The 13,492-nt window shown below is 39.2% G+C and overlaps 1 protein-coding gene across 2 annotated transcripts in view; it reads right to left on the bottom strand.

Moving 5' to 3' along the window:
* The window catches only part of pde3b (phosphodiesterase 3B), a 41,174-nt gene that overhangs the window by 13,633 nt on the left and 14,049 nt on the right, over window positions 1-13,492 (bottom strand). For both annotated transcript variants that reach the window (XM_023405543.2, XM_023405544.2), the window contains exon 2: window positions 891-941. In XM_023405543.2, coding sequence (XP_023261311.1) covers window positions 891-941 — 51 coding nt within the window. The remainder of the gene's footprint in view (window positions 1-890; window positions 942-13,492) is intronic.

The raw sequence follows: 13,492 nt of genomic DNA, 5'->3' as shown, positions 1-13,492 counted from the left end.
TTTGCTTGCCATGTGAAAACAGATCCAAAATTTTGGCTTTTGGCTTGAGACAGTGTTTTCTACAGGTTTCCTGCTGGAGTGTACTGTGATATGGACAACAGGCAGGTGCTAATCTACTGATTCATGCCACTAACCTAAAAGGCTGTTTGGAATAGTGGTGCTGTTGTAGGAACAACAACATCAGGCACACAATGCTGATGAGGATCCCCCACCTCTTTCTACACTCCAGTGTGCTCCATCTTCATTTCTTTTAGGAATCCCATTTTCTCATAGCTGACTCTGCTGATAGTTACTATTTCTAACTTCCTCTCCTGCCTCAATCCTCTCCTGTTGTCTCTGCTATTAATACAGCCTCTTAAAACAACAGAAAAGGTAACAACAACTATAATATTTTGGAAGGAAAACACATTACATCTAGAGCTCATATGAGGTGAGATGTGTAGTGCTATGCTAATGTCTGAAGTGAAATAATACCCATAAAGTGTAAGAGCAGTCTGTCACAAAATAAGTGTAATCCTTGCTTTTGCTGGCTTTGCCCTGTCTAACAGGAAGGAATAATGACTTTTGGTCTGTGGGAGCTAAATTCTTTGATAGATTACACAAATAGTTCAAACAAGACAAAGAATGTCTGAGTGAGATAAAAAAAATGTGGCATGACAACGATTCCAAGGTCATTGTATGCCAGGTTTTACACAATGTGTATTTTGCCTAACCAAAAACCAAATATCAGGAACAGAACTGAATGTACAAGAGGTGATTTATAGACAGCCTCTGCAGGTGGAATACAGAGGCCACTCTATCTGAGAAGACCTGTATGAGCTGTGTGTTACCTGAATGAACCACGCTCATGTACCTTTAAACATGCGAGTTGAAACAAACACAGCACTGACCTGATACTGTGGTTTGTACCAGTGTTTCAGATCCCAGTCCCACAAGATCATCTGAAAAAAAACACAAGAGAGACACAATAACTGTCAGTCAAATGTCATCGTTGTATATGTGTTGGTGCATAACAGAGAATATGAAATGTGTTTACATAGAAAGAGCACAGGCTTTGACCTGTGCTCTACTTTGAGCACATTAGCCCCATGGCTTTTCAGTACGGGGCACTGGCAGGTCAGCACCAGAGCGACAGAGCTTCTGTGAGTCTATTCTGCCTGTTATCTAAACACACAGTGTAGTAACAGTTTACATTAAGGATTTCCTGCACCACATGATGCACTTTCTACTACAGGTATGCTAATGCACACTGCTTTAGCGACAGCAGGCCGAGGCCTTTCACTGAAAGCACAAGAAGAAAAGCAAACCACTAAAACCACCATGGTGCGTCTACAATGGAGCTATGAGATCTTATCTAGCTGCAACTACGTCAATTGGCAGCATTTCCACATTATCTGTTGGTAACCAGACAGCCCTCACACATTACAGCAGTGTACAGTCAAAGTTGGTGCAAAGTTGTGTAACATTAAGTTTTTTCTATGTTAACTATAAATACAATACAAATTTTATAGGAATGAATTAGTTAAGATAGCAATTAACTAGGTCTGTTATACCGTCCACTTATAGTTTTACTCATTCGCACATTTTTTTTAAATGTGCATTGCATTTTTTCAGCCATGCACACTTAAGTGAAAGCAGTGACATCTATTACTTTTTACAGTGCAACACATGAAAACATGAAGCCTGCTATTTGTGATCAGTCTAAGTCCAATGTGGCGATTCAGAGGTGACAAGAGGACACCCATGGTATTTTAGATCTCCCTACATGTCTATTTGGGAGAAATACATCAGTTTGCCATGTAAAACCCAGACAGTAAACAAATCAAGGCCACTGTGCAGTCCTACCCCTCACCACAAGGGGGACAGACACTGAAGCCTTATTTGAGAAGGACCTCCACAAACACCAACAACCTGAACCGAACATGTAAACACACACCACTGTGAAGGCTCTCAGCCAGTCATCATATTGTCAGGAATAATCAAAGCACAACATATCACATAAAAGATGTGAAAAGTGCATCAACATCATAACAGAACATCGATAGCTTCTACAAGACACTATAATATAATTTTTTATTATTAGGAAAACAAATTCACTTTATTTGGGGAATGCTTTAAATTAAATTAGTTGGAGTTAATTGGTTAAAATGCACTGTTCCACTAGTGTTGTACATTGTCTGGTTACAAAAACAGCACATACCAGTTTTCGAAAGCTACAAGAGCAGGTTTTTAAATAAATAAGAAAAAGTCCCACTTTTGTCTCACAAGTCCCATATTTAAATGGCAAAACATAACTTATATTTGTTTTCTTATACTATGCTTTTTCTGCAGTTGTTTGTAATGTTTGGTTTTATACATTACATGTTTCAAATTACAGCATGTAAGACATGCTGTACATTAAATCTATAACTATGGTTGTTAAACAGATCAGTGGCTCGGCCCCATCTCCTCTAATCAGTAACTGATTCATTGATCAACGTGGGATGTTGGGTGTTTGTCATCAGCATCTGTACAATGCTGCCAAACATTTAATATGGCAAATAAGCCCTGCCATGGCAACCCGACATAGAGGCCAGCAAACAATGCTCCATACACCATGGCAACAGGATGGCGGCAGACGGCTGGAGGACAGAGTTGTTGGCCTTCTGCTTGTTTACGGAGAGACACGGAGGGGCTGAAACAGAGAGGGAGACGGGTAAAAGCTGAAGGAAAGGATGCCATTAAGGAGGGGATGGAGAGTAAAGGACGGAACAGACAGACATTTTTTTTTTCTAAAAACAGACACAAACACAACTAGATACAATGTGAGTTTGGCCTTCATTTAACTCAACCAAAGGATTGTGTTTTGGCAGTTCCATTTTCTACTGACCCTCGTAATCACATACGCAGCACACACCCAGTGAAACACTCAAATGTCTGCAGTGTGTCATACACTATAGCGTAGTATGTGTACAATCTGTCAACACGTCACCATTACAGCATGCTCCTCTCTTTACCTCTATGTTATCTGTGCACAAAAACATGGACTCTTCCCTAACTCTCACCTAGCTCAGAAAACAGGAAAAGCTGGCTGTATGGGCGCCTACCACCAACCACCACCATTAAAGTGTGTGCCAAGCAACAACTTATTTACAGCGAGGGCCTTCTGCATGTGATGAGATTACAATCTTTCAATGAACAGGAGAGACATTCTCTCTAGTGATGTTATGAAAACATGACATGAGGGCGGACACATAGACAGAGACACACAACTCAGCAGCTGACACTTAGACACCTGTAGACACATGCATGCACACAGACACAAAAGCACATTGCAAAACACATTATATCATGCAATATGAGCATTTCCATTTTATACTACTTTATACTTCTACTCAGCTACATTTAACAAGACTAGGTCAAAACCTGGTATATGATTTTTCACTGGACCACACGGTCAATGTGCAAAATTGAGGACATTGTTGAAAACTGTTGTGGAAACACTGTAAACAACATTTGCATTATTTGTATTCAGCATAGTGTCAGTCGGTTTCAGCCCTTTCTCTTGTGGCTTCTCTCCTACTCTGTGCTCACATATTATTAGTATTTTAATACAGTCAGCTGTTCTCATTTTGTCAGACAACGGAATAAATATGAAGCTATTTCCAAGCTGCTGCTAAAATCCTGATTTTATAAACGTGACGTCGTCTCACACAATCAACCAGAAACAAACAAATAAATAAATAATAATAATAATCATAATAATAATAATAAAAAATAAAGACAAAGACTGTGCTGTGATTTCATCAACATTTACTTGGAAAATGATTGAATAAAGAAAATATTAGAAGCGAATGTTGCAGTAAGCATATTGTCTTATTTCCAGCAAAAGGGGAAACTCCAACTCAGTCACGTGGCATTCAGCTAACCAATAATGGAACTATGATCACAATCCACGATTATAGGGATATATTGCATTTTTTTTTACTTCACAAGATTTATCTAATACTTGTGTAGATTAAGATATGAATCATGTAATTTATTATATGTGCATTGCTTTAGATTTAACTACCGAACAGTATATAAAGCTGTAGTTAAAACTACCCCAAACTCTACTTGCTACAACATGTTTATTTATCTGAAATAAGAATTATAATGAAGATTATCTAAAAGGATGATAAGTAATATGTACTTTTACTTTTGTATTTTCACAATATCACATTACTATTTTTATTCAGGTAAAGGATCTAAATACTTCATCCACTGCAAGCTTAAGAGTTAGGACAGAGGAAAGTAAACAATATAGTGGGGGACTGTAAATCATGCTATAAACCCAAACTTGCATTTAAAAAGAGTAAAGAAAGACGTCAGACTTTGTGAGCATGTTTGCAATTGCTAATAATATTGTACATCAATATCATAATTTTATATTTACAACTGAGAATATGGGAACATGGCTGCAACCATGTCAGACTGCCTGCGTATTTTCTCTACCCCACACACAGTTCTCTATTTTTAATTTTAGGCTGACACAGATAGGGCTTGTTAGAATGGCTGTATCCCATGTATCTGTCATTCTGTGTAACACTGTGCACACCCACATGTGTATGTGTATGAGGCTTATTTATGGTGCAGGTATTTCCACAAGGGAAATATAACACTATATTTATGCACACCTGCCTGAATGTACAGATACAAAGCAAACAAGGACAGACCCACATAGACAAAACAGACAATAACACAGACAGTGAAACGCTAATGCATGCACTTAAATGCACAGGCAAGAAATAGTAAACATCGAAATAACTCTTCACATACACACAATTATTTAGCATGAGACAAGTCATAAATATTTCCTTACAGGAGTCAATAAACCAGTACAATCTATTAGACGGCCGGTTAGTCACACCTGCGTGTCATATTAGCTAGGCTGTAACAGTGTGGTGTGAGAGGTGCTGGAACTGATAAAAAGACGCTAATAAGAGCGTGGGGGGCAGAGAAAAGGTATCAATGGCAGGCAGGCAGGGCATTTGTATGGAGAGGAGCAGGGCACTGCTGACGTCAGTCTGCAGCGACACACACAACGTCAGCAGCCCTCTGCACATGCACACGCTGATAATGAATGGGCTCTGGCAGTCGAGACACGCACGGGAAGAAAAGATGATATGGAGAGAGGAAAAGAAAGCAGAGGCTGGCTTGATTCTTTTAAGCCCCTGCTCAGGAAAGAGAGTTAACCAGATGAGAGGTTTGCAGTGTGTGTGTGTGTGTGTGTGTGTGTGTGTGTGTGTGTGTGTGTGTGTGTGTGTGTGTGTGTGCTATTGGTCAGACATTTCTTGAACTGCCAGAATATGGCCGGCCTGTAGCACAGTGCCAAAGCTCAGACAGGTTAGCTGACGGTAGGCCAGCAGCTGAAGGAAAGAGCAGGGATTTAAAAAAAAAAAAAAAAAAAACTGTCTCTGAACTTTTGACCCAGACTAACTCACTACAGAGATGAATCCTCCACTCAAGCACACGCAAAATTCACCCATAGGATAAAATATTCTATAAAAAAATACTAGAGATGCAACGATTTTTTTTTATCAACAAAATTAATTTTGTGTTAATCATTAACACTGAATTCAACATTCTCAATAAGAGTTTGAGAATACGGAATAAAACAGGAATCATCACTGGCTGCACAAATGTTTACGATAAACTCTTCCTTCCAGAGTTGCACAGTTCAGAACTTATTGCTGGCAATAAAATGATCCCTCATCGCCAATTCGCTGTAAAGTTTTATTTGTTAACAATGATAAATATAGACTGGCTTTGACATGGCTACCAGTATGTGGTCTTTATAATTCACTTAATCTGACTATCTTTTCCTTGTAGGTTGTCACAGATAATGATTAATACAAAATGGTTATAAAGAAAGAGACTGAGTTCAACAGTGAACTTACATTAACCCCATACCAAAGATGAGGAAGTTAATCAAACAAAAGGTTCATACCCTCATGGAAGTGGTTACGATATCTTTAAAGTAAGAGGAAAGCTTTGACAAAGAGGACGCTTTGCTAAATGTGTCAAACAAAGACATAAATCCCAAGTAAAAGGTACTATACCAGTAAATGCAGTGTCAGATGTGTTCGTAAGCCAAAAAGCAGTGTCTAACATGCTAATAGTACCTTGCTAATAAGCAAGCATACTGGGGCTCAAACTCAACAACAAGCAATTGTGTTAATTAATTGCTTTATTAAATAACAACTGTCTCAATATATTCTATTTTTACTCTTTTTTTCCCAATTTGGTCAGTTTCTTTACAAGGTCACAATTGCCCAACCTGTCACTTTCTGCTTAATTCAAGTTGGTGCAGCAGACGACCAAAGTATGAACTGACTAAGCAGCTGCCTGTGAAAGGTGGGAAGAGACACAGTGCGTCCTCCCAGACAATCTACAGGACCAAAGACTTGTAAAAATCTTTTTTGCATCAGTGTTGCTTGGCTCACCACCGGCCCACAGGTCAACAGGCCCAAACGGGAAAACTCATGGTACTCCAGATGGCTAGTCCGCCTATGGCTGTCACCAGTGTCGTCAGGGCAACCTGGCAGGACCATGGAAAATTCTTTGACTAGGGAAAGGAGCTCGTGCAAAATGTCATCCCTCTCTTTCACACTCATCTACCACTTCACTGGACTGGTGTTGTTCAGCGTCTGCCCTGCAAAAGCCAGCACCTATCAGTGTCATTTGGAGTATCTGTTTCTTTGGATACTGTGGTGTTTGTCCTATTTGGCAACGAGCTGGTGAATTAAAAAAAGAAACAAACACTAATAATGAAATGTCTTCCCAAACATGGTTAAAACATTCAAACCATCCAAGGCATGAACAAGTTAACAATAACAGATTTCTTGTCTTGTTCACCTGGGTGTGAAAAATCCCAGTTTAGACAGACAGAAATGAACAGTTAACAACCAGTTTCAACAAAAAACAAATCCACTGTTGACAAATATTACAACTGTTAAAAGAGTGTCCACTGTTTTTAATTCTTATCTCTGTGCATTTTCCATGGCATTAACATGCAATTAGCAGTCATGCTTCTTTTCTATGTGTTGCAGACAGAAGCTACTGATGGTGTCTGCTACTGTGAGATACAAGAAAGTGAACTACTGCCTTCTAAGTTTTCAGTTTCTTATCTCAATCCTAGGGGCTGGGACTATATAAACAACACCACCAAGCACATAACTCGTTCATTTGACTCAACAAAGATTCAGTTTTCCGATGGCACCCAAGAATACCACAGAAGAAAGCTTTATGGGTATTTATAGAAGCCAGTGGGGAGACACTCAGGCTAATGAAGAGCATGACACAGGCTTTAGAATCAAAGTCACATCACACAGAGTAGTAGAGCAGTAAGAGTATTTTAGAGGTTGATCTGCCATACTTGTGTTTGTTTACATATGGAGTAGAGGACATAAAAGCTACTTTTGGGCACACATTACCACAGAATTTTCACAAAAACAAAATATACAGTGAACTAATGAAAGGGAGGTAATGTGCTAGGGTAAAGAAAGGAAAAGCTGTGGATAAATGCAAATGTATGAAAAGCGAGGGATAGTGAGGAATGGTAGCAAACAACAGGTACCAATTACTGACATTGGATGTCTTTTGAAGTAATGCCAAATTTAACAGAAAACACTGACATTTAAGACAAGGTTGTACACAATGTTTGCCCGTAGTGAGGCAAAATTTAAATTACCAGGACAATAAAAGCACATACATCTATTAGGGTTTATTCTATTGTTGACTTTATAAAAAAAAAAAAAAAAAGATACCTGTTTGTCTTATCACAAGAGATTGGCAAGAATATCGGCATGTATGACCTTTGGAGAGCGGTGGCAGTGAGCCCAAGTGTAAATACTTAGAATAGTACTTCTCAAAGTCCTTTCTGCTGACACTGATTTGCTGATCTGCAGGTTCATATAGATATCCCAGGTTTACCCAGTGTTAACACCAGCAATTATTAAAAGGACCATTGACCTTGTGACGCACAGAATATAAAATCAGAGCCAGACGAAGGCTTCATATGTCATCAAAAAAAATTGAAGCAGCTGTTTATTAAAGTATGATAAGTATCCAGATCTGCCTCTGACTGGCCTCTCTGTTTTGTTTTCCTTTTCTACCAACTGTATTTCCTCCACTGATATTTACTTATATTTACAAAAGTTTGGTTTCCAATATGCTGGTTAAAGTTAATATTATCAAACACTCAATATATGCCAGGCGATCTCAGTGCAAGACAAGTCTAAGACAAGAATTTTACATCCTCTACACATATAGTTTTTTTGCTTTTCATTAGTCCACACATTATACATACAGTATGTTTGTTTACAATCTTTCTCTACAACCAACCATTCAGCATAGTGGTATGAAACAAACTGTTCCACCGGGGTAGGGCCGCAGAGAAAAGAAATGAACCTGATAGTACTGAGTGAGTTTGAGTACCCGCAGACACATGGGATCATGCCATTGTCTGGTTGCCTGGTTTTTTACTTCCAAAACTCTTGAAACACTATTGTCGATTTTAACCCTGACAACAGCACTGTGCCAAAACCTGCAACCTCCTCATTCATTTCACTGACACAGATCTGGGCTCTGGCACAAAGAAAACACGGGGTAGTCAGTTCAAAACTTTGACACTGGCTCAACTTTTACAACAATGCAATACGACGTCATACAGCAGCATGCTGAACTGGCAAATCAAATAACATGCAAGTGCACATTCCAGGTAGATTATTTTGAAACGTAACAGCATAGTTCTAGTGTGTACGTGACTTTATGTTCCAATCCTTGGAAACCTTTCGTATATTAACAGGTCATGGCAGCTGCAACACGTTTTTGTACTCAACCTTTATTGAAAAAGACAGGTAGGGTCATTTTGGACAAGCTGATAGGCTACATGTGAAGCTGTTAACTTGTGAATGATTCAGTACACAAGTGATTAGTTGATCAACATAAAATTCATGGTTAACTATTTTTAATTGTTTGTTTTAATTGTTTCCCCATTAAGAATAATTAATTTATTAGTTTAGAGTGATTAAGTCACTTATCAAGCAAAAATGCTTCTAAAATGTGAGAATAAGCTATACTTTTTTAAAATATAATTAATAATGATAAAAGACCACATCATGTCACAGAAAAACAGAGCTGTTGTTATATTCTTAATTTTGCATTTTTTATTACAATTCTTTGTAATTTTTCCATAATGTTTTTATTCTGACGGGTAAACTGATATCAAATAGTCTATATCCCCAGCATATTCTAACTAAGACTGTTTCTCTCTATCAAAGTGCAAACATGTGATATATGTCCTTCACAGGCAACCTTCTTTGACCACTGTGGAGCCCAAGAGCAAGCTATAGTTTGGAGGCTGGGAGGCCTGAGTACAACAGGAAGGTTATACCTGATATGGACATGAGAGCTAGATGAGGGAGGCTCAAAGCCTTGTAAGGGAACATCTGGTTTTATCATGGAATCAGTGCAGGCTCCTCTCATAAACACAACCTAACGCCTGAGCCCTGGAACTCTGGCCAATAACAAGCATGTGAACACAAACGCCATCCATCAGAGCCAAGCAAAGGGAGGAGGAGGAGGAGGAGGGGGAGGAGGAGTTCACAGGGAAGTCGAGCGAGTGAGACAGACACAAAGAACAGTGAGAGAAGAGACCATAACAGAAATTGTGTTAAGTAAATCATTTACAAACAAGTGACCAATGCTGCCCGTAGGCAGCTTCTCATTTCTCCTTTACATATGGCATTCACAAAGCTGCCATTAAAGCTGAGGTGACAGGGGTAATTAAATGAAAAAAAAAAGCTTAAGAAGCAGTTGTACACTTGTCAAGTTAAAGGTCAATACGGAACAGACTACTCTGAAACAGCTCAACATCTGTCGGTGAAGTTGTTGTTAAAGTTATTTGAGAACACACTTAAATAACTTAATGGTTACTGTCTATAAAGTAATTTCACCAAATTCAATACACTCATCTAGGAAAGTTCACAGTGAGAGTCTGTTTGTGTGCTCCATAGCAACAGCATCTGCAGCCCGTCCTTTCCTACTCTCCCGGTCATGGTGTGTGGATCACATAGGTAAAGGTCAGTATCATCCTGGGCTCCTACATGTACTTTTCAAAATGGCTCACAACTACCAGTTCTTTTTTGTATGATATGATTTTGACAAGGTGTGATAACCTGCAGAAACTTTGCTAAGTCAAATAATATCATAAACTGAGTAGCTGTAAATATAAAAAAACTAAAAACATTTGAAGTTTCATTCATCAATACACACATACAAACACCCAGAGAGAACTATTGCTAAACTCTGCAGCTCAATGGAGACTTTCAGCCTCTTTTAGGTCATTTTGGTTTTACAGCTACATATTTAGAGTGTGGTTCAGTCCCTACAGTTCACAGCTCTCAACCCCCGTTTCAAGCAGCAGCAGGAAGCAGCCAACAGCTCTGACTAGAATCACTGTACAATACTTGCCCAACAGTAAGCAGACAAGGTCAAGGTCAAGGTGAAGAAAGTAAAACATGTAGCAACCTAAATATCCAGATATCCTTCTCAGGAGTTGGGGGAGACCAAACTAAGATAAAAGGAAGGTGCACATTGGACTTAAGTTCATCAGATGGCTTGAATGGGATAATAATGCTGTTCTATGTCTGTGGGATGTGTGAGTAGGCAACTGTTTGCTAACTTATCAACTATTACAATCATTAAGGCCATAATACGTCAAAGCTGTGTGTCTATAAGGTTTTAGAAATCTTCTACCTTCTAGTGGCCAGAAATCCAAGAATGCAGCCTTAAGGTGTGCATTTAAAAAAAACATTAGGTCTGACTTTTAGACAAAAGATAAGACTGTACTGCAGTTCCGTCATTTTATTCGGCACAGATGTTTTGGGCAAAACGCCCTTTTTCAGTGTGTGGCAATTACCCACGAGCGTGCAACAATCAACTTCCCATGATAAGGCAAGACGATGGACAACTGAACGCTTTCTACTACACTTTTACAGCAACCCTGCTGATAGTTTGCAGCACTATATTGGGTTGGGAACTAAATCCTACAGCAGGCCTCAATTTTTTTTGTTGTTGCAATGTCCAAGAGCAATAAATTGATGTATCGTGAGAATAATCCACCCTGGCTTGGTATTGGGGTGGGGTGTGTCGGTATTTCACATTGTGGAGTCCCTGGTGTTTAGCGCACACATAATGAAGTAAGACTGTCATTCTGCCATGAGGCCCGTTTGCTCTCAGTGACGAACATGGAGAACCTGCTGTTGGAGCAGACAAAAACAGACAGATGCATATTAATATTTATAGCCACAACCATTGACATCCAGCAGCAAAAATAATAGTGTAAGCTTAAGCAAAAAGTTCACTAATGCTCCACCACAAAGAAACACACTTTCCTTCCTGCCTTTAAAAATGACTGCATCAACAATATTTGAATTTAAATATAACAGATATTTCTGCCATTTAGCACAAAAGCATTTCAGGGGGGCTATATGCGGGTGACCTTCATCACAGGATGCATCAGTCACATGACTCCTATTTCTCCTACTCCTGTAACAACCCAGCACCGGACATCTCATTTATTTGTAGATACTTATCTCCTGCTATTGATGCATTCAACAAATATAAATCTCTGCGCCAGAACCGTCTGTTAAACCAACTGAACACAATGCATCCTAAATGTTAAAACTAATGTAACAAATGAAGTCAGAAAAAATAGAAGATTATGATGATAGTTGAATTTGCAGCTAACAGACAAACATATTTGTTGTTGAGTTTAAGTGACAAATCTACGCTTCCTTACAAATGCATCACGCAGTTTGAAGTTTAAACACAGAGTCACAAGGCAGGAAAGGTGGCTTTCAGAGCGACTGGGGTCTTCAGTTACTTTCCCCTCAATATCCCGTCTTAGGAACAAGCAGACTCAGCAGCCAGTGCTGACAGAGTGTGGGTCACAACATAATGCTGAAACCACCAGAGATCAGCGTTTTACATCTGTAAGTATAAACTCAGAGCTCGGCAAGCTCTGCCTGCATCACCTGAGACAGATGCCACATGGCATAAATACTGGAACACTGGCTGACTGTCAGATGAGTCAGAGTCACACAAACCTGAGGTAGGTTTACTAAACAGAGTTAAGGAGAGCAAAGGTGAGGCCTACATGTACCAAGTTTACCAAGATTTGTGTAGTTGACAATCCTTTTGTTTTTTTTGAAGAACTTTAAGTTTCCAGGTATTAAGATACCGTGGCATCGATGTAAAAGAGCACTATAGTTGTAAATCAGGTAAATAAGGTTGAAAAAACAGAAAGACTTCTAGAGGAAAATATTGATTGCCAAGAGGAAGAATAAAGTAAAGGGAGAAATCATGATCCTCAAGACACATGCGGCATCCATTTGGACACATCACACCATATTCTACATTATTTTTGTCCTGGACAATCTACAAATCCCTTTCTCTCTCACACACACACGCACGCACGCACGCACGCACGCACGCACACGCACACGCACACACACACACACACACACACACACACACACACATAAAATATTTCATTGCAGTTGTTCCTTTGAGGTTTGTTTTAGAATAGTAACGTTGCTTGAATGTGACCTTAAGCTTGTTAGTTTCACTGCTCTGTTGCTCCAACAGTTAACTTCAATGCATTATCTGCATGGACTATTAAAGGGATAGTTTGGGTTATTTTGACGTAGGGTTGTGTGAGGTACAATATCGGTTGAAGTGTAGGCTATATGTTGAATATTTTCGGTGCTTTACCCTCCTGTCAAACTGCCTTTTCCTTTGGTACAACAGTTTAAGACCCATTGAACTACAGTATTCCTACGCATAAGCGCACTATCCTGCGCACTATATAACGCTGCAGATCAGCTGTTTGAGCGGTCTGTGGAAGAGACGACAAATAAAAGAAAATAAATTTTGTGATTATGACAGCGGCGACAAAATGCCATTCAGTGTTGCAAATGGACAATGAACAGGCTGAAACAGAGGGAGGGGAGATTTCTGTAGAAGCTGGAAGTCAAGAAAGAGCCAAAACAACCTGTGGCCTCTATAAGCCCATGCCCACAGACCCAGACGGTGACTGCTGCCGTGAGTGGGACTTGGTTACAACACAACTACTTTCTGAATCAGAGGATGGCACGGCCTCACATACAGTCTGCATGACCAACAATCCGGAGTTCCCTTACTGAATGCTGAATGAATACTGAATACAAACATGCACCATATTTGAAACCTTTACAAAGGTGAAGTAGCAGGGAAAAGCATTTTCACTACAGAGGAAAACTAAAGTAACTACATTTTTCATGTTAGGATAAATTATCTTTTATTTGTTGCAAGCTATTTGATATCATCATTGCGATGGAGTCTGACTTATTCTTTTTTTATAAGCATATTTCAGACAATGTTGCAGTTTTCTGTCAGTTAAAATACAAAGATGGATGAAACATGGTAA

Source organism: Seriola lalandi, unplaced genomic scaffold (genome assembly GCF_002814215.2).
Source record: "Seriola lalandi dorsalis isolate HSWRI2012SDOR001 ecotype SW California unplaced genomic scaffold, Sedor1 jcf7180002054278, whole genome shotgun sequence".
Classification (NCBI taxonomy): Eukaryota; Metazoa; Chordata; class Actinopteri; order Carangiformes; family Carangidae; genus Seriola; species Seriola lalandi.
This window is presented reverse-complemented; position numbering and strand designations above follow the sequence as displayed.